This window comes from Desmodus rotundus, chromosome 5 (assembly GCF_022682495.2).
Source record: "Desmodus rotundus isolate HL8 chromosome 5, HLdesRot8A.1, whole genome shotgun sequence".
In the NCBI taxonomy this organism is placed as follows: domain Eukaryota; kingdom Metazoa; phylum Chordata; class Mammalia; order Chiroptera; family Phyllostomidae; genus Desmodus; species Desmodus rotundus.
Genome location: NC_071391.1, coordinates 14,575,462 through 14,597,021, shown reverse-complemented (window position 1 = coordinate 14,597,021; position 21,560 = coordinate 14,575,462). Strand labels below are relative to the sequence as shown.

At 50.2% G+C, this 21,560-nt stretch overlaps 1 protein-coding gene across 1 annotated transcript in view; it reads right to left on the bottom strand.

Annotated features, from left to right (window-relative positions):
• SYT13 (synaptotagmin 13) overlaps window positions 1–21,286 on the bottom strand; it is a 38,045-nt gene extending 16,759 nt beyond the window's left edge. The window contains exon 1 of the mRNA XM_024558700.3: window positions 21,017–21,286. Within this exon, the coding sequence (XP_024414468.2) occupies window positions 21,017–21,199 (183 nt within the window). The 5' untranslated portion in view covers window positions 21,200–21,286. The remainder of the gene's footprint in view (window positions 1–21,016) is intronic.
• Window positions 21,287–21,560: the final 274 nt, after the last annotated feature.

The window sequence follows — 21,560 nt, the reverse complement described above, 5'->3', positions numbered from 1 at the left end:
TGCCAGTTAAATAGCTTAAACTTCAGTACCCAAGAAGCAGAAAAAAGGTTTGGGAGTTCAGGGAAGGAGCCTGGGGAAGGAGTAGAGGTGGATAGCAAGGACTCCTGGAAGAAGGGGCCAGCAGGGGAGCAGACCCCTGGAGCTGGGCCTGTGCTCTAGCCTTACGCAGTCTACAGCAGCGGCAGGATTTGGAAGTGGGGATTCTCTCTCTAAATGTCCCACAAGCCCATGGAAGAGGGCCTAGAAACACAAATGCAGGACAGATCAGGGAGGGTTTCCAGGCATTCAACAATTAGGGCGTGTCCAGCTGTGCTCTGCAAGGCAGGTGCAGAGACAGGAGAAACACTCTCGGTTGGTGCATCAGACCTTCCAAGGTGTCCTGGAAACATAAATGCAGGACGGGTCAGGGAAGGTTTCCAGGAATTCAACAATCAGGGATTGTCCAGCTTGGCTCAGTATTGCAGGTGCAGAGATGGGACAAACACTCTCAGACGGTGCCACAGACACTCCACAGGCCTCCTTGGATTCGCCCTGTCCCCTGTGTCTCTGGGGCTTGGACTGCTTCCTCCCCCCCACCACGGCCAGCTCCACATGGACTCCAACCAGCTTCAAGAGGGTACAGCCTCATTGTCATGCCCATGTCCCTGTGCTGGGGCTTCTCAGCGGCTGCTGAGGTATGAGGCATACAGGGACACTCTGTGTCCACCCCAGGGCCATCCAGACGTGTAAGGAGTTAAAACTCCTTGGTGGGTGGAGGGGAGGAGGGAAACTTGGCCACTTCAAGCTAGAAGCCAAACACTGAACTCTTTTCCCTTCCTCCTCACTACCCCTCCCAAATGTGTCTTCAGCAGACTTTTGGAAGAGGACACCTCAAGATCCAGCAGTTGCCCTTGACACCAACTGGTGGCCTGCTCAGGAACAAGCCCAGTGTCTGTGTGTGCCTTCCCTCCTCCCCCCACTCCCAAATCCCTCCATAGCTCTTCATGATGCAGAGCAGCTTTCCCGTAATCCAGGCTAAGACGAATGGCACCGGGGTGGGGGGAGGGAACATTTCATGTAATGAACAAACATTTACTGAGCATGACTACAGGTCAGGTCTAATGCTAAATGTTAGGAACACAGAATTGACAAGACAGATGCTGTCTTCCCTATGAGGCTTATGTTGGGAAAAAAGAAATTAATTATGTAGTTAATGATCTGTAAACAAACACTTAACCTTACCAGAGATGTTAGGCAAGCCCTTTTGTGATATGATTAATTTTTTCATTTAAGGATCACTTATTGATTTGGGTTTTTACACTGGGGCATCCATCTTCAAGCATCACAGCACCCAGGAAGTTACAGGAAGGGGAGATAGACTCGGCTCAGAAAGAGGACAGATGGCTTTGCCTCTTATACTTGAACTTTAAAAAAGGAGAGGGGAGAGATGGACATAAAGTGTCCTATGATACCAGCCATGGGCCACTGTGGCTGGGGCCTGCAGCTAAGCACCATGAAGCCACTCAGAGTGGAAGTGGGCCTGGGAAGAGACACCCACCACCTGTCACTCTGGGCTCTAATACGGATAGGTGCACACACTAACACGTGTAAAGGAGTTTGAAATATAGCCTGGTGGTCAGTGTGCAAGCTCTAAAACAAGAGAGCTTGGCTGCAGCCCAATTGCTTGCTATGCAGTCTTGGGTCTGATCAATTAGTCTCTCTGTGCCCCCAGCTTCTTCACCTATAAAACAGGGATGCTTACTCCAGGGAACAGGAAGCCTTCGGGAGCTGCTGGGAATCTTCCTTGAAATTTCCAGTTCCACCTTAAAATTCATGTGACTGTTTGTATTTGGCTCCATATGATTATTTTAGTGTTACAAGTTTCCCTTGTTTATTTTGTGACTTGGGATATTTCACAGGATACAGTTCCATAGTCCCTCTGCTCATTCCACCGCCACTGAAATTTCCCCCAGTGGGGAAGCAGGATTCTCTCTCCATGTGTTGGCCAATATGCAGTAAGTCAAGCTATAAGCTAATGGAGAGAAACACAGTTAGCTCCCAGGGAAAGAGCAGCTCCTAGGAACTGAGTCTGTGTGGGAACAGCCCTCTGTCCAAGTTTTCCTTCCAACCACATAGATAACTCTTCCAGAGAGAATTTGGTGTGCAGTAGAAACTCTTAACCAACCCAAAGACTTGATTCTGTCTGCCCTTGCCCTCTGCAGAGCATCCTTGCACACTGCTTGAATCCTCACAGCCAGCAGATCACTTGTTAACAGCCTTGTATTAGTCAGGGAAGTCCAACGCTGTGCAACAAACAACCCCCAAATCTCAGTGCCTGAACACAATAAAAGGTGATTTCTCATGGTCCAAAGGCAGTCTGCTGGCTTTTCTCTAAACCTGGAGTCCCAGACTCTTCTACCCTGTGGTTCTGCCCACCTGTGCCCTGCACTGTTCAGATATGAACTCAAAGAATTTGCGTGATAACCCTATCAGGAAGTGCTACTATGATCTATCCCACTGTTCAGATGAGGACCCGTGGCCGGCTTGTCAACAGTGGAGGCTTGATTCAAACCCAGGTGGACTCACTCCAGAGCCCCATATTGACCCACTCTGCTGTGCCTCCAGCCCCTTTACCCACCTCCTCATGCTTCTAGTCATACTGTGCCACTCACCCATGTTTTTGTGCCACTTAGACCAATGCCTGGGCCACTGCCTAGCCCACCACCCCTAACCTTGCCCCTGTGGGCCCTTCAGACAGAGGAACAGGCTTAGAAGCACTGGTTCCCACATCTGACGTCTTAAGTTTCACCTGGGGAAATGTAAAATTCAGATTCCTTGAGCAACACCCCAAGGGGTTTGACTCAGAGGTCTTAGGTGGAGCCCGAGGAATCTGCATGTCTAAGAAGCTCCCCAGGGCATCCGTGATGTGGGCGCTCTCTGAGGCTAACATCAGAATGCCTGGTGTTGGGGAGGCCCCAGAAATCCAGGTAGGGTAGACATAGAAATATCCTCTTGCATGGTGAGCTGCTCACACGCACAGCCTCCCATCTCTCAGCCAAGTCCTCTCTCTCAGCTCCCCACAAACGTTTGCCTGGTAGATCTCCAGCTCCAGGAGACCATGCGCTAGAGGTAGAGACCATGATCTCTACCTCTTGGCTGCTTATCTGCCAATCCACAGGGTCGGGGCCCAGGGAAGAGCATATTTCAAGCTGTAAAGTTGAAATTCACTTTGAAGAAGCAGCTTATCTTCTGGTTCGGGCACCAAGCAGTGTTTCCATGGCAACACAGCCACCACACCATCTTTTGTTATCCCTTCCAACACCTCCTTTTCTGGTTATTACAAATCTGTGTCACATCCCTTCTCAAATCCCCTTCCCTGGGGACTCGCCTCCTGCTAGTCTCTTTCCCCTCTGTAGTTATTTTAAAATCTAAAAGGCCTACTTTCTGGTTGACCCACCACCCTCTGGCCCCCCAGTCGGTGCTTGTTGGGGGGTTAGCCCTGATGCCAGTAGGGTAAGTGTGCCTCTCCCAACCAGGCAGGAACGAGACACAGCTCGGAATAACAGCCAGGCCCAGAGCAAACCCTTTCTCTGTCGGTAGTCATTCATCCAGTCCTTTGCTTCTCATGTATTAAACCTCTAAGATGCTGGTCACCCACGGAAACAACACTGTCCAATCATTTTCCTCATGGAGTAAGCATGGCCAGAGGAGTAGGGCGCAAAAAACTAGTAGATTCAAAAAGGTAATTTCAGAGAGAAGTACCATCAAGACAGAGACAGATGGGAATAGGGCGGGTGGAAGGAACAGTTGTATCCACTAAGAATTTGAGGGCCAGGAAAGACTTTTTAACCTGAAATTTGCACACAAAAAATCCTATCTAGCATTAGTCATGTGTCGGACACAGGTGTAGCCCTCTTACCCACGGGGCTCCATTTAAACTCACAACCTCTTGAGGGAGGGACTGTTGTTATCCTGATTTATAGAGGAGAATACTGAGGCACAGAGGACGTAAGTATGAAGTCGCACAGCTAACTGGACACAGCTGGATTTGAGCCCAGGCATGTGACTGTGGGGCCCACAGGCTTTCCAGCTTGTCCACACACTTCCCTGACCGAGTGAGACCAAGGAAGCAGAACTTTGACGACCTGTTACCTTTTCAAGGTCTGGGTGGATGTAAGGGCTGGGGGAAGATGTCCCACCTCCACCCTCCTGCCCCAGCCATCCATTCATTCATCCCATCAGTCATCATTCAACACTGAGAACCGTGTATGTGGTGGAGGCCCCAAAAGACGCTGGTCGCCGCCCTCATGCACTATGCGGGTGGGGAGGAGTGGGGAGGAGTGGGCAGTGGGGGGGTTAGCGTAATAAGCACTACGATGGAGACCAGCGAAATGTAGACAGTGCATAGGAACACATTGAACTTTGCCTGGGGAGGGCGTAGGGTAGAGTGCGTTTTGGGCAAGGAGATTTTAAGGAAGATTCAGAAGCTCCGTCTTTTGGTAGGGTATACCCTGTATAAATAAATAAAGATAACCTAATTGTTTTCTCTACAAGGAGGAAATTAAGGCTCAGGAATTTTGAAGCTCATCCAAGATCTCACAGCTAAGGTATGACAGCTCTGGGCTCGGAACCCAAGTTCAATCACCACACACTGCGAAACTCGGTTCCCTGGGGCTTCGTCTCTGGACACCAATGCGAACAGGTAGAAATGGAAATGTCCAGGTCCTTGTTTCTGATTTGCCGGCAGGGACCGCATCATTAGATTGATGGCTCCATTTTTACCCTATCCAGTTGTCTGGGTTCTTTTAATGAACTGCCTGGATGTTTGGGCACCAGCTTTGTTACTGCTCTCCGTTCTGAATCTGGGCTTGACCACCTTTGTGCAGAAAATGTGTTTCATTTGTGACATGAACAAGATGTCACCATTATGTTGTAACCTCATTAACACTCATCGTGAGCATATTTCAAAGCTGGAATCTTTTTAAAGGTCACAGAAAACCCCTTTGAAGAGCAACCTGGGGCTCAAACACAGCCCTCCCGTGCCATCTGCCCCATCCTTATTCTCCCATCTCCAGCCACCGCAGCAGGGCTGTTGGCAATGGATTGGACCCAGAAGAAAGCCTTCCCTGCAGACTTGAACTTCCACATTTCCCACTTGCTCCCCTGCCCCCAGTACTGGTTTACTCGGGCCTTAAAGGTCTTTCTGTTAAGCTGAATCCGTATATCTGAGGGAGATCTCAGCCCTGCATCCTCAATTAACTGTGTCAGATGGAAACACACGTGTTTAATATTGATCTCTGTCTTAACCAACAGTGTCCATTTGAATACTTTAAGCGTGTTTTCTCAGTTCCTCATTTGTGGGGGCTATGTTTGTCATATAGAAAAGTCATTTTGGTACTAAAGGCTGAAATATCTGGTTATATGCCAGTTCCCTTGACATTGAATTCAGGATCTCCTTCCAGAGCAGCTATAAATTTTTTTGATTCTATGATGCTTGGCTAATTCATGAAACCATTGACAAAGGCAACATCCCCTTACGTGCAGACACTTGGAAAGCATATAAATTTCTAACCTGGCAGTTTAAAATAGCAGCCATGTTGAAACGTGTGACTTAAAAACAGGACAATGACTATTTTATTCCATTCTTCTTATATTTTGGTTTAAAACCAAAATCCTCCAATTAAGCAACCCTCAGAAATCGGCACACACTTGTTGCTAACTATATATCCACCCGCCCTACAGAGCACGGAAGACATATAACTAAGGCCCTGCCCTCAGGAAGTTTACCATCAGTGACGGACATCTTCCCATAAACCGGAAATATGAAGTGCTTATGCTACAATTTTCCAATCCTGTGTCCATGGCAGACATGACCAATCGATTAATGCGTTCTTTCCTGCGGTGCTCCGAGAGAGCCTGTCTAGCTTAGGGCTCCAGGAAGCCACTACCGATTAATAAGAATTAATAAGCAATGCTCTTCCTGATGCATACTTATAAAAAATGAATAAGCATAGAATGCATTCTTAAAAGGCCAAATGTCTGTACTGTGAGCTACAGAAGACTTAAGAAGGAGCTCTCCATGATCAATGAGATCAGAGAAGGCTTCCTGGAGGAGGGGGTTCAGCCCAACATTCAAAGATAGCTATGGCTAGGAGAGCAGGAGGTACCTCAGATGGAGAGAATGACAGCAGCTTGGGTGCAGGGGTTGCACCCAGGGCATTGTGAGTCTGGCAAACCAGTTGAAGAGAAAGGTTGGAGAGTTTAGGGAAATGAATTTGCAAAGGAATGGTAAGGCCAGGCCATGAACAGCCTCAAATGCCCAGCAAACAATTTTGAATTCTGTCTTACAAGAGAACCTTGACGGTTCATGGGTAGGAAATGCCACGAGCAGAACAGTGTTTTCAGTAATTCAGACTAGCAGGTGCAGCAGGAGGGACTGAGGCGGAGGGAAGTGGAGGTGAGAAGAGCAGCCAGAGACACGGCGGGAGTAATCCAGGTGGGAGGAAGCGAGGGACCAGGCCAGGAAATACCTGTTAAGATGAAAAAGGGAAAGCAGCCATGCCCGATTCTGCTCTGAGGAAGACTGGACAGTGCGTAGGGGCGGAGCAATGTGCAGGGAGAAGGAAGAATAAGACAGAGCTGCATCAAACAAACAAACAAAAGAAGTACTTCCATGATCACCTCTCAGGTCTCCTTTTCCAGTAAAGCATAACCCCTGAGTGTCACTGGAAGTCTACCACCACAGCAATGTCTGGATGACAGACCGGGTCTTCTGTGTGACTTTTGTGAGAGGTCAGCTAGGAGACTCCAGGGGACGGCCACTAAGGGGCTGCTTCTAACATTCTCCTCCCAGCTGTCGCTCGGCAGACGCACAGCCGGTGAGTGCCGTCCATTGATGTAGCTGTTCCTTCTTTTAAACGGGATGCAAACCTATTGGATTTCCCTTCCGCATCATACGAGTCAACATTTCAACAGTTTACAAATGTCATAAAAACGCAATGGGATCACAGGTCAGTAATATCAGAGTATTTGGTTCCAAGTTACTATAAATGTTAAATATTTTTCCTCTGTTCATTTCAAGATTTTTGAAATGAGAACAATAACTGAACCTTCTAACCAGCACATGTGTCTGTTTGGCAAGCACGTAGCAAAAGCCACAAGATGTGCCGAGCCCCTTGTCTGAGGCTGGATCAAAGGGGAGAACAATAGCACTTTTAAAACCACCAAACCTTGTGCAAACTGTGGGCTTTATTGTTGTTGGCCCTGACCTTTGCCAACGTGTACGCACGCTCTCTGATGCACAGAGTGTCCCTTTATGACTATTAGCGATTGCGGTTTATAATAAGCTAACATTGATTGTCCTATCAATACGGGTTTTGGGGGAGCAGATGGCACCTTCAAAGTGGGTGACTGTGGGAAGTTTCATGAGGCAGAGGGTTAAGTAAAACAGCAGGAATGGGGAGTAGCCTGGGGCCAGGAGTAGCTGGGCCCTCTTCACACCCCTAATGGGGGTAGGTTTGGGCGGGTGTCAGGGGAGGGGAGGATGATGGAAGGGGTAGCTCTGGATGCAAAGGCACCGCCCTACCTGGATTATCTGATTTAACCCCACAACAACTCAGTGCTGACAACAATACACAGTGAGTGGGGGCAGGCTGAAACTGGAACCCAAAGACCAGGCACTTTGTCTCCTCACTCACCTAGCACGTAAAGCCAAATCATGTGATAGCAGTTGTTCTGATGACAACTTAATTATTAATACTATTTGGTAATCCAATAACCATTTCATATACTGCTGCAATTAGTGCAGCCTCCCAAACGCCACCTGTAGGAGAAGGTGGTGGCAGCAGCCAGAGTCACCCCTTCTCTGTTCCTGCGGAGGCCAGGGCCCCTGATGTGCCTCCACTGGGCACAGTCTGTGCATTGTGGACATTGCCTGGATTTCAGGCCGTGACCAGGGACTGAAAACACACCAGTGGCATCCATCCCTCTTTCCAGACGCTAAGCCATGGGGACAACCAGGCTTGCAGCAAGCGCCCTGCTGGGCCTCCCATGGGCATCAGAGGTTGCAGGTCCAAGGAGCTCCTACTTTAGAGTCTCATGTTTCCCTAAATAAAGAATTCCAGAAACACTATGCAGCACACGACCGCTGACCTAACCAGCTGATGACTCATCTTCATAACACCAACTTTAAGTCCATCGAGTAATTAATTATTCACTCTAACACTTCACCTTCACCGTGACAGCTGCCTACCTCATGAGAGAACTAAAAGACGGTTCTTGCACTTTGACCCTGGTGGGCACATGGTCCTCGGGGTGCCCAGGGCCACAGCTGGCTGACTGAGCCCTCCCCAGCTGTTCTTCCACTCCAAAATGCCTTCAGACCAAGGGGCCCTCCATGCTCTCTCCCTGTCTTCACTTTGCAACTTTCCCGATTCCATTCCCTGGCCCATCATGTCAACACCACCTTCTTAGAGCCTAGAGCCCCCTTGTTTCCCCGTCCCTTCCCTGAGGCCAATGGTGCAACCGCAGCATTAGGTGGGCGCTGCCGCCCCATGATTGTGCCTCCAACAACCCTGCAGTTTTATTGGCTCGTGACTTGAGACCTGTGATGCCCTCTTTTCTGAGTGCCCCTGTCCCACTCACGGCCATCGCCATCCAGTTGTGTAAGTGAAAAACTCAGGCATCATCCCTCACTCCTCGCCCTCCCTAAAGTCCACACCTGACCCGTAGGCAAAGCCAGTCAATTTATTTCCTAAATATCTCCCCAAACCACTGCCATCATCAGGTTGGCCCAAGTCACCAGAGTCTCTCTCTCCACTTCTGCCCCCTGTTTCCCTACTACCACTCTTCCCACACCCAAAAGGGTCTTTTCACAACCCAACTCTGACCCTGTCTGAAGACCAGATCTTGCTTAAGACCTTTCAGTAGCTTTCCCTACTCTTTGGATAGAGACTCAGGGACCTAGGCTGGCCCCCGGCCCTGTGCGGCTCTGCCCTGGCCTGTCTACCTCACTTCTCATCACCCCTCCTGTGCCCTCTGTGCTCTGCCCACTCTGACCTTCTTTCGGGCCCTCCTCCCTGATACTTCTTCCTCCCACGGGGCCTTTGCACGTGCCCTGTGCCTAGAAGGTTTGGAGCCCTCATTCCCAACACCTTGACCTAGCAAATCCATTAACTGTCGGCCACAGACCTGTGCAAGGCCGTCCATTGGGGGTTTAGGAAGAAAGTAACAGAATTTTATTTTTGTAAATTGTTTTTATCATATTGGTTTTAGAAGGTCCATTTTGTGAATGCTTTATTATGTACATATTAGTAGAGTTATATGTATAAAATGTATGTACATATAAAATACATAAGCCTATTTGTATGTTACAAAGAATTAACTATGCATGTATAATGGGTGCACACTCACAATTTTTTGCCTCCCTTACATACCTGTCATAGGTGTAGATTTATATTCATTTGTGCGACTGTGTGAGGACATCTCTGCCGCTAGAACGTGAGCTTCAGCAAGCCAGGGACGCTGTCTGCCTGGTCACTACAGTGTTCTCAGTGCCAGCTCTGTGCCTTGCACATAGTAGATGGTCAAGAAGTAAGTTTTGCATGAATTAATATTGAAGACGTTGAATGTTTCTGGTCCTGTTCCCACGTTGACACAAGCCTTCCCTTTCTCACATGTGGGCCCCTCTCATAAGCTCTTTTTTCCAACACGGGGAGCACGGAGTCTAGGCATTGCCTTGGCAAAGGAGAAATAAGACAGTGACTCAGAGGCACCTAAAATATACTCTGACTAGTAGCCAGGCGCTGAGTGTGCCGGGTGCCTTTGAAAGTGTAGTTTTAACATTACGTTAGCATTACGTTAGAGAACCTTATTAGGATCATCTCTGTTTTATTGCTGAGACATGTGGGGTTCACAATGTCAGGATCACTCAGCTAGGAAGTGGGGGAGGCTGAATTCAAATTCAGGGTTGGGTTCTAAGTCTAATTTGCTTGCTATTATAACTCAGTAACTTGATCATAAAATGACCTTTTTTACTTTAAGAGGCAATTTCCTCTTTGAGTGGTCTCAAAAAACAAGACTGTTATCACCTAGAGCTAATTCTGGTAGGCATCCAGAGCCGAGTTCAAGTGCTCTGTGCTGTGGTTATGAGTCTCGCATTCACTGCTGTCCTCTTCGGCTTTGTCTCCGCGAGTTTTGTTTGGAGGCTGTTGTGCAAAGGGAGACAGTCACGGGCTAAAGGACCCATTCCACTTGTGTGGTAAGACACGGGCTCATCAGTGACACATTCGCAAGGAAAGTGCCAAAAAGCCCTCCAGATCGTGCTGATGTTTTCCTACGGAGTTTCGTCTCTGGCCGAGTCATCGCTGCCTTCACTGCATGTCCCTCTGGTAGCCTTGCCCATTCTCCTATGCAGTGACTTGCTGGAGTTGAGAATGTATTTGAAGATGGTGGGGGTGCACCATGAGAAAGGAGGAAAGTCTGAGCTTCGAGCTCACTGAAGTTATTCCTCATGCACAGCTCTTTCCACCAGCTCTTCTAGTTGCCCGACCAAACGGCTTTCCCGGCCTTACCTTCAGCTTCAAATGCCATCCTTTCCAAATCATTATTCTTCATTCTGTTTGAACAGCAAAGTCTTTACTACCCTGCCTCAATAAGCTACCTCTCCCTCATTATGTCATTCTTAGCAGAAAGTCCCAGGCTGTGGGATTTATAAAGCGTTTCCAAGTCACACATGGTCTTTGGGTAATAGCTCACTGGCCTTGCAGCTGAAGAGTTTTTAAACCGTCTCCAGTGTTAGCCCAGTGATGGGAGGTTCAAAAGGAGGGGAAGCAATAGAAAGTGAAGCTGCCGCCCTCCAAGCTTATCCCGTTCCTTGCTGTCACTACGGACAGACACAGAGATTCTTCAGCGAGCTCGGTGCCTTCCCCTGCGTTTCTGTCCCTGTGATTTCTACTCTGCCTGCAAGCCTGAGCGATGGCCGCATGAAGGCCCCCCGCCCCATTCATCCATCCATTCCATTCCCTGATTCCTGCTGTCATTCAGCATTTCTCCTCCTCTTGCTGTCCGCCAAGCTCAATTTTCCTACAGAGAAAAAGCATGTCTTGGGCTTAATAAGTGGAGGGCAGGGCACTCAATGAAATATGTCAAAATACCCCAGGGTCTATGCCAGATGCACTAAAACTCAATTTCACAGAATTCCCATAGGACGTCCCTTCCCTTTTTCTTATTCATATTCATGTATACAACTACCCCTCATTATTCGACTCTCATCTGTTCATGGAAATGTCCTGGCTGGTGATTTCAGAGAGCAGTCACTTGTATTCTAGTATTTTACATGGGAAAAACTATAATGCACTCCAAGACCACCCCCAAACCCCAATCGGTTTCCCAAAATATTACTGTATATCACCGAATACCCCTAAATGCCGTGTAAAAGTCTCCCAGGAATTTTTAATAATATAAGTCAATTAAAATACCTTTCACTTAACTAGCACTTAGGGAACACCTTAGTCAGAAGGCTTGAGTGTGTGCCAGAGAACGGGCGCCGTGGGAGGTCAAGGCTCCTGGTAAGTCAGCCCATGAGGAAATGATACTGAAGGGATAGTAAATATCACCTCAATTGCACCAGGGCTTGTAGGGCTTCCACGTATCTGGGCGAGGCAGACTGGACTCACCGGAGGCTAAGCTTAGGGAGAACAAAGCGGGGAAGCTGACAGTGCTAACATGCAACATATTTAAAGGATGGAATATATTTAAAGCAGGTGCAAATCCGCTAGGAGAACAGGGGAGCCGGGACGGCTGCACACTCCACTCCCCTCCTGAGACTCATGAACAGGGAGGTGTGCCCGCGTGGACTCACTGTAACAGGCAGTCAGCACAGAGAGCAAATGATGGGTAAAAACTTGCCAGGTACCAATGAATATTTTAAAAATGAGAGTTAGGATTTTTATAAGTTAGAAGCTTAGAAAATACCGCAATGAGATACCATTTCACGTCCAATAGGATGGCTTCACAAAAAGCAAAAAGAAAAGTAACAACCGCTGACAAGGACGGGGAGAATCTGAACCCTCCTGCACTGCCCGTGGGAATGCAACATGGTGAGAGCAGCCCGGGAGCTCCTCAAAGGGCTAAACGCAAACTCACCGTGGGACCCGGATGGTCCACTCCCAGGCATCTACTTGAAAGAACTAAAAATGGGTAAACGAATACTTGGGTAGCAATATACACAGCAGCACTGTCCACAATAACCAAACGGTAGCATCGGCCCAAGGGTCCACCACCGAACGAATGGATAAACAAAATGAAGTCAGTACCTACGATGGGATATCATTCAGCTATAAAAAAAACTGTTAATGCTACTACAACATGGATGAACCCTGAAAAACATGCTAAGTGAAAAAAGCCAGACGCAAAAGGTTACATATTTTATAACTGTAATGATATGAAATGTCCAGAATCGGCAGATCCAGCAGACAGAAACAGGTCGGCGGCTGCTGGGGCCTGGGGGAGCAGAGGGACACAGTGCCTGCCTAGCGTGCACGGAGGTGTCTTCAGGGTGACAGAAATGTTTTAGACCTAAAGGGAGGTGGTGGGTGCACCGCAGTGTGGATGCACTCAGTGTCACTGCTTTGCACAGTTTAAAATAGTTCATTATATGTGCATTTTACCTCAGTTTTTTAAAAAGCTTTGAACATAGCAGTAACTTTAATATCATTGGCACATCGGTCAGTGTCCCTCACGGGTGCCTGTTAAGTGCCGTTGAGCCAGCTCTGACTCCTGGAAACACTATGAATGAGTGACGGCCACACCGTCCTGTCTTCAACAGCCCTGCTCAGCTCCTAGACTTGTGTCTAAGGCTTCCTTTATGGAGCCAATCCATCTCATATTTGGTCTTTGGTTTTTCCTGTTGCCTTCTATTTTTCCCAACATTATTATCTTCCCCTAAGAATCCTGCCTTCTTGTGACGTGCCTGAAGTATCAATATCTGTCACGTAGGCATTAGTAAATGTTTGATCCATGAACTTGTCCGTGGTCTACAACGTCCTGCTTGCTCAGGCCCCTGCCCACCTCCTCAGCCTCATCAGGCACCGGCTTCCCCTTGCTCTCTGCTCTTCAGGCATGCTGGCCTCTCCCTAGACACTCCTAAGTGCTAGGCTTTATCCTGCCACAGGACCTTTGCGCGGACTCATTCCTCTCTCTGGAGTCCCTCACACTCCATCCCACTGACCTGCTTAACTTTCCCTCCAATTCCAGCCGTCAGCTTGGCGGTTACTCTCTCCAGGAAGACCCTCCCTGACCTCCTCCTTGGGTCAGTTCCATCTATTTTTTTGGTTGTTTGTTTTGTCTTTCTAAAAGATTTTATTTATTTATTTTTAGAGAGGGTGAAAGGAGGAAGAAAGAAAGGAGGAGAAAGAAGAAACACTGATGTGTTGAGAGATATGAGAGATACATCGACTGGTTGCCTCTCACACATTCCCAACTGGGGACCTGGCCCACAACCCAGGCACGTACCCTGACTGGGAATCGAACCGGTGACCTTTCAGTTCACAGGCCAGCACTCAGTCCATGGAGCCACAGCAGCCAGGGCGTCCATCTTACTCTCATAGCACCAGAATTCCCCCATCGGGTCACTTTCCACCATCACACAGTTGCATTTTCTCTGCTCTCATATTAACTCTGGTAGCCCCCGCCAGCCCATAGGTTTCACGAGGACCGAGAATAGGCTGCTGCATCACTGAGGAGGGGGCCGTTACTACAGTACTCCCCACCCCCAAACACAGTATGTGACACGTAGTATATGCTCAATAAACATACCTGAAGGAAGAAGGGGGTGGGAGAAATATATTGACCTTCTTCATCTGTTTTAGATATCTATAAACATTATTTCTTTTTTTTTATCCTCACCCAAGGACATGCTCATTGATTTTAGAGAAGGGAAGGGAGGAAGAGAAACATCGATGAGAGAGAAGCATTGATTGGTTGCCTCTTGTATGCACCCTGACTGGGGACCAAACCCACAACCTAAGTATGTGACCTGATGGGAAATTGAGCCTACGACCTTTCGTTTTTTGGATGACATTCCAGCAAACTGAGCCACCCAGGCCAGGCAAATCTATAAACATCATTTCTTATGGAATTGGCTATGGGGGCCCTTTGAATGAACATGCATGTTGATTATGACATAAACATGGAGAATCCCTTAGTTCTTAAAACCTGTCTCTGTGAAGCTATTGTCCATTCTCCAAGCAGGGTTTCCTGAAGTTTGTTAGCAAGAAACAAGCGCCGGAGGTAGCAAATACAGTAACACTACGGTAGAAGCAGGGGATACACTGTTACAGGTGATTGGGAGATTGTCGGTCAAATAGCGTGGGCAGTGCAGGGGTCATCTCTGTTTACCATGACCTTTCCTGCTGGTCCCAGACCCTGGATGGTCAGTTGGCCTTTACTTGTCTCCTCTGTCTTCTGGGTCTGCAGAAGTTCCTCCCTCCTGGACTCTTCCTTTCCTTCTGGGGTTACCTGAACCCCCTCTGATTTCCCTCTCAGGCGTGTCTTCCATCACGGTCCAATGGCCTCGCTATTCCTTCCTGCAGCACAGGCACTTGATGGCACCACGGGTCAGAATCTGAAAATCTGGACATTTGCGAGGATGCAGCAATGTCTTCTGCTGGAGTTAACAAAAAGTGCTAGTGAACCATCAGTCCCTGCAGAGAAGAGCCCCGCACCCGAATGACCCACGTGCTGTACAGAGGAGAAATTCTGGAGGGAAGGAGGTGCGCCAGGTCCGGTCCCGCCACTGGACAGGGATTGACGGACACAGACGTGGGGCCTCACTGTGAGTGTTTCCAAGAGCCTAGTGTTCCAGCAGGTGTGTGCTCATCTCCCTGAAATAATCTATGCTAATGTCTTGATAAAAAATTCATACTGGCTTCCATGTTGCCAAGCAACCAGCCCAAACATGTCTACTGTATAAGTCTCTCTGGAGGGTCCTGGGTTGCACCCAGTGCCTGAAGCCTGGAGCACATAAGAGCCAGCAAAGCAAGCCAAAGCTTTGAGAAAGGTTTCTGAAGCTCGTGAGGATAAAATTACTATAGTTAAAGTGCTCAGAACAGCGCCCGGCACATAGGAAGAATTCAGGACCTGTTAGCTTACTATCACTATTATTTATTATTCTATGGAAAGGGGATCCATTTTCTGTTCGTCTGTTTACTGGAACAGGAGATCAGCTGGGCATGAGTCCTTTTAAAGGGTAAGAATCCATGAAAGCCAGACCTTACAGCAGCCCAGAGTCAAATCAGTTCCAGGAGTGGTGTGAGTAATTCATGGAGCCTCCTGTGGTGACTGAGGTACAGGGGAGACCTCAGCAGAGCAGCCAACCAGAACTGGAGAAAGTTTACTTTGGGCTGAAGGTGGGGTGCCCATCCGAAGGGCTCCCTCAACCCCCCACCACGGCAGCACTATAACATGCTTCCTGGCAAGTGCTGGCTTCATTGTCTCCCAACTTATCAGAAAGAGCATACGCCTGTCTTTTCACTGCTGTATCCCAGTGCCTGGCATTAACCTTTAATGCTCATTATCCTTTAATGACTGAAATTATAAGCTAATGAAATGCAGCATCTGGGCTCCCATCCATCCTCACTCTGACAAGGATGCGTTCAGACCAGTGGTCTGAATGTTGCTCCAGCTGTCTAAGGAAGAAGAGAAGAGGCAGAAGGTTTGCCAGGGCCACACTGATGGTCTTGGGGCCCCGTCCTAAGGAGGAAGTGGCCACAGGAGTAGCAGCAGAAAGCAGACCGGGCCAGGAAGGTGGTGTGTGACTGACCACAAAAGGAGGGCCGCGTCTCCTGATTATGGCCCCAAAGTCCTTCTGGTAATAAAAAGACTAGTTGATACTAAAGCAGTGTTCACAAACATGATGTCACAATATGACAAACTGTAACAAAAATTTTACTGAAGTACCAGTCCCTAGAGGAAAGTACACAAATCGTAAATGTGGAGCTGGCTGAACTTTCTTTCACAAAGTAAACACACCTGTGTGACCAGCAGGCAGAGCTTATGAACAAACGCCCAGAAGCCCTCTCCCTGCCCCCACCACTGCACATACATAAGCTGGACTTGATTTCCAATCTGGTGGCAATGTGAACTGAGCGACATGCTCTCCTTTGTGTCTTGCCTCCCTTATGTGGTGGGTGTCACACTATGACGATTTAATTCAAATACATTGAAGAGTTACTATGTGCCCAGCATCGCACTCGATATCGTGAGGGATACAAAACAATGAAAGATACACTCCCCAATTCGGGGGTGGGGAAAGACCCCACTATGCCCAGCATGTTGTTTAATACAAATTCAGCACTTACATTATTTCACAAGAACCTAGAATCAATCTATTAGTGTTTGCTACAGTCTAAAAGTTTGCGTCCCTCCAAAATTCACATGTCGAAGCCTACCCTCCATGTGATGGTATTAAGAAGAGGTGATTAGGGGGATGACTAGGTCATGAGGGTGGAGCCCTCGTGAATGGGATTAGTGCCCTCGTAGAAGCAGCCCAAGAGAGCTCCCTTGTCCCTTCCACCATGTGAGGTTCCATCATAAAGGCCAGAAAGCAGGATCTCACCCAATACGAACCCTGCAGGAGCTTCGATCTTGGACTTCCTGGCCTCCAGAATTGTGAGAAATTGGTTTCTGGTGCTTATAAGCCACCCAGTCTGTGGTCTTTGGTTACAGCAGCCCAAACGGACTAAAACAGTATTCTTTCAAAAGCCACTTTGGTCTTCTCTACTCTGCTGAAGGAGGGCGCGATTTCAGTTTGGTAGTACGTGGCAGTGGGGGGTGGGTGGTACAGGTTGATAGAAGAGGCGTGCCACCACTGCTAAGGGGCCACGCAGCCTGAATAAAGCCTTTGACCCCATGTTAGCTTCAATGTGACAGCACCAGCATCACCCTGGGGACCCCTGAGACACATTTGAGAAGACTCACTTAACAAGGTTACGCACTGTGTTGGGAGACACATCAGATGCCAAAACGAACGCTTTCTGAAAACAGGGCCCAAACTCCTGCGGAGCGAAGGGAGTCCAGGGTAATGAGTCGTGGGAGAAGGGCAGCCCTCCCTGCTCACTCTTTAATGATTTAGGTTAGCCAAAAAGAGAGTTTCCTCTGCAGGCACCCAGAAATTCAGTGGGTGCAGACAAGCGTGAAAAGGAAAGTCGAGGAGAAGGAACCAGTGAGTCTGGCTGCCTCCCACTAACAGGTTCAGAAGGGAAGGGGAGATGGTCTCTCTCTCTCTCTCTCTCTCTCTCTCTCTCTCTCACACACACACACACACACACACACACACACACACGCGCGCAGAGTTCTGCCTCTCTGCTCTGCCTCCTTGCTCAAGCTGGCCCATCACATCACTGTATAACAACCACACTTCAAAAGCTAGGCTGACAGCAGTGAGGGAGTTCCCAGGTGATCCTGCCAGACCACGAGTGGGTGTCGAGTGAGACCGAATCCCTTGTGTCTCCAGCAGACTGCATGTGGGTGAGCAGGCGATGCATGACCTAGGACGTCCAGCGTCTCCCACCTCCCACCTAGCAGAGAATTCTGGACCTTTTTTGTTCCATGGACACCATGACCTGTCTGGAGAAGCCTATGGATGCTTCCTCCAAATGTTTGAAAAAGCCAAAAATAAAAGCATGAGACTACAGAGGAACACCTAATAACATCAATTTGTGAAATAGTTACTGTGTGCCTCCTTACTCATTCACTAAATAATAGGATTTAGCAGGAGATTTAATAAGTACCACGATTTGGAGTAAGAGATGAGCATAAACGAAGTTGTGAAGTGTCTGTAACAGTTGAAGCACGCTCCGGAACTGTCTGTGATCTCCCCTGGGGACGGAGTCACTAATACTGTTAATACCCCTGTGATACATGGTTGATATTCCTACCTACAGGAAGTGCTAACTTTCAGCTAGGGCTTCGTGAAAATAATGATGTAGGTTTTCTACTCCAAGACCATGAGCTCTTTTAATTCTATCTGCAGACCCTTTGGAGGGAGGAAGGTGTATGGGCCTCAGGTTAAAGAAACCCTGGGAAAACCTCCAATTCTTTCCAAAAATCACAACAAATTTCAACTTCATCCAACTATTAAGGGCCAGAAATCAGGTTCCCAGGCATGGCCTGCAAACCCCAGGACATTTTCCAGCAACCCCAGCCACCCACCGACTGAAGGAGACACGGGCCGTTACTCTGCATGCTACAGACATCCCAGTGCTCAGTGACATCAGGAACCTAGAGCCCTCTGCCTAGCCCCCACGCCCTCTCTTCACAGAACATCCCTAGAGAGCCTTCCTCAACTCTTCCCTCCTTGTCAACATGCACCATGTCCACCACCCTGCTGTCACCTGCCACCTCTGACACCACCTCCCTTACTTTCTTTGAAAGGTCAAATGCATTGCCTTTTCTCTGTTTACTCTAATCGGGGTCAAGGCTGAATCTGTCTGAGCACCATGGCAGGCAAACCTGCACTGAAAGCTCAGCCTCTGCCCATTCACACCTGAAGGTTCAGCCCCCGGCTGCCCAAATCCTTGCCACTGAGGGAGCCAGGTGAGGGAATGTGGATGGCTGGGTCTCCCTTGTCCGCAAACATTTGTTGTGCCACTGCTGAGCTAGCACTGGATCACGAAGGCCTGGTGTACTCATGCGCTTGTGAAGAAATCACTCAGATGACGACCCCACAGGGCTGGACACTGGGATGCCTTTATTATTTGTCAACGATTTTCTATGGGGCACCTAGTGGGTTCCAGGTGCTGGGTGGGTGCTGGAAAGAAATATACAAGTAAGCAGATATGAAAGAACACGTCCAATGGTCATTAGTGCCGGAAAAGCATTTGGAAGGGACATGCGGAGTAGGGTAATGGGGGGGGGGGGCTTTGTTACATGTGGCAGTAGATGCCTTCCCTGAGATGGTAAAATTTAGAGGGAAAGAGACCTAAAAGATAAGAAGAAGGAGCCATCTGTGTGAAAAGCTGGAGGAAAATGGGAGGGGCTGGTGTCTTTGAGAGGGATCAAAAATCCAGGGAGGCCCAGGCAGCCAGTGAAAAGAGGAACTGGCGTGAGTTTGGCTGGAGAGGAAGCTGCCAGACCGAGCTGAGGGAGTGGAGTGGAATGCTAATGGCAGACTCCAGAATCAGACCAGGTTGGCTAGAATCCGGCCCTGAGACTTCTCTAGCTGTGTGACCTTGGGGAAGACGCTCACCCTCTGGGCCTTAGCTGCCTCCTTTCTAAGTTGGGATCAACATTTCATTGAGTTGCTAAAAGCTTGAAGTACAAAGTACTTAGAACAGAGCCTGGTGCACAGTAGGTGCCCCGTAAGGATTTGTTTTGCTAGGACTTGTTCCACACTCAGTGAGAAGCTGTGGAGGACTTTAAGCTGGGAGAAGAACGATCTGTCTGTCTTTAACAGATTATTGGCCATTGTGTGGGTTATCAGTAAGAGGAAGCGTTGGAAAGGATCCCCGGGGTCATTCACACCAACACCTTCCCCAGTGGTTCTCTCTGGGAAGGGGAGGGGACAGTGCCTGAAGAATGGCACCTGTAAAGGCAGAAGAATGGCTTAAGTGCACTGGGCTGGACAGAAGGTCTCGAGGCAGCTGGTCACAACTTCTGGAGAAGGTCACATCAACCACCCGCACTCCCCGCCCCAGTAGGGAGCCCACTACTCCCACTTTCAGAAGATTCCAGGTCCCACATCCCGGGGTCCAGCTGGCTTCTATTCCTGCCAGTGTCAATGTCACTTCTCTTGGATTGTAAATGCCTCAAGGGCAGCAGCCATTTCCTTCTACTCGCACTGTTCAGTGACTGACAGGCCCCACGCAGCTGGTCGCGGAGCTTTTGAATAATTGATTGAAACAGGAAGGTGGAATCATAGCATGTTAGCGCCGTTCTGGGACTCTAACCTCTATCAGGCATCCAGGGGGCCCTGGGAAGCCCTTAAGTCATGGCCCTGGGGGGCGGGGGGGGGGGGAAGGCAGGGACAGCCTTCCTCAGACACTCCAGCCAGCCTCTGCTCCTCCGGTTCCCCGGAGGACGTTTCGCTCTCCCCACCTTGAAAATGCGTCTGGAGTTCACAGCCTCTGCAGGCAGCTCCTTCCAACCCCTTCCCAGAGCCCTTCGCTGCGGCGCTCAATGGGGACACCACCCATTTCCTGCCCGGAGGGGCTCTGGAGAGGAGCCAACGCACACGCCGAACGCCCTCCGTCTCCAGGGGCATCTTCAGAGCCCGGCTGGGGGAGGCCACCGCAAGGCCCCCCGGCTGGCTGGACTGCGGGCTGCTGGGAGGGGCCGGGCTCTTCAGTCCTCCCCCAATTGCCCTGCCTCTCCAGACCCCAGGCTCCCTGTGCAGCTACCCCTCTTCAGCTCCCGGGTGCAGTACTCCTCCCCTTTGGCTCTTGGTGACCCCCCTCCACAGCTTTGTCAGTGCTTTCCCTACGCCAGCCCATGACCCCTCCTCCCAGACCTTCTCCGCCCTTCATTGCCTCCCTCCTCCTCCCCCCAATTCTGCAAGCTTCTCATTCTCCCCCTTTCCTCCCCGTCTCCCCTCCCCCTCACAATTCCCTTCCCATTCCTCGCAGCCCCCTCCCATATCCCCCACTCCTCGCAGCCCCCTCCCATATCCCCCCTGGAATGCCTCACTCCCATTCTCACCCCACCCCAGCCTTCCTCTCCTCACTCCTCCCAGCCCCGCACGCTCCCCTCCCAGCCCCAATTCCTATCCAAGTCCCCTTTCCCATTTTCTCCCACGCCCTCCCCTTAGCCCTTGCTGTCCCCATTCCTCTCCCGTCCCCTAAGTCTCCCATCGCCTAATTACAGCCCCCTCCCCCACCCTACCCCGCTTTTCTGGGCCCCTCCTCGAGGTCTTCTACCTCCGCCGCCGTACCGCCGCCCCCCGCTGCTGTGCAGAACCACGACGGCTTCACCCCATGTTCCCCCGCCGCCGCAGCCAGGGGCCCCCACCTCTCCCGGGGAGGCCGCGGTCCGCCCCGCTCACCTGTTGGGCGGGCTGGAGTACTCCGGCTCTCGCCTTCTCCGGGTCGGGGTCCCGGTCCCGCTGCAGCAACCCCTTCTTGGGGTGCATGTGCCGACACAGGCAGGTGACCCCGCACAGCGCGAGGATGCTGGTGGCGGTGCCCAGCGTGGCGCCCAGCGCGATCACGGGCACCGACAGCACCATGGTGCCCGCACCGCGCGCGGGCTCGGTCCCGCCGCCGAGCACCTACCCCGGCCGGGCCCGCCGCCCGCCGCCGCCACGCAACTCCGAGCTCCGGGCGCGCCAGCAGCTCTCCCGCGGCTGGAGGGGCGGGGAGGGAGGGCGGCTGCGAGGACGTCAGAGCGGGGGCCGGGCCGAGCCGAGCCGGCTGGTGGCTGCACTCGGTACCGCGTCTACGACCACCCTCCCCAACGACACGTGACCGGACCCCCCACCCCAACAGGAGCCGGAGCCTTTCAAGCGGCAGGAGCCTTGGGATTGTCCCAGGCCTTTTCTCGGGCTTCATGTACGAGGACACTTGTGCCCAAGAAGGGCGGGGAGTCGC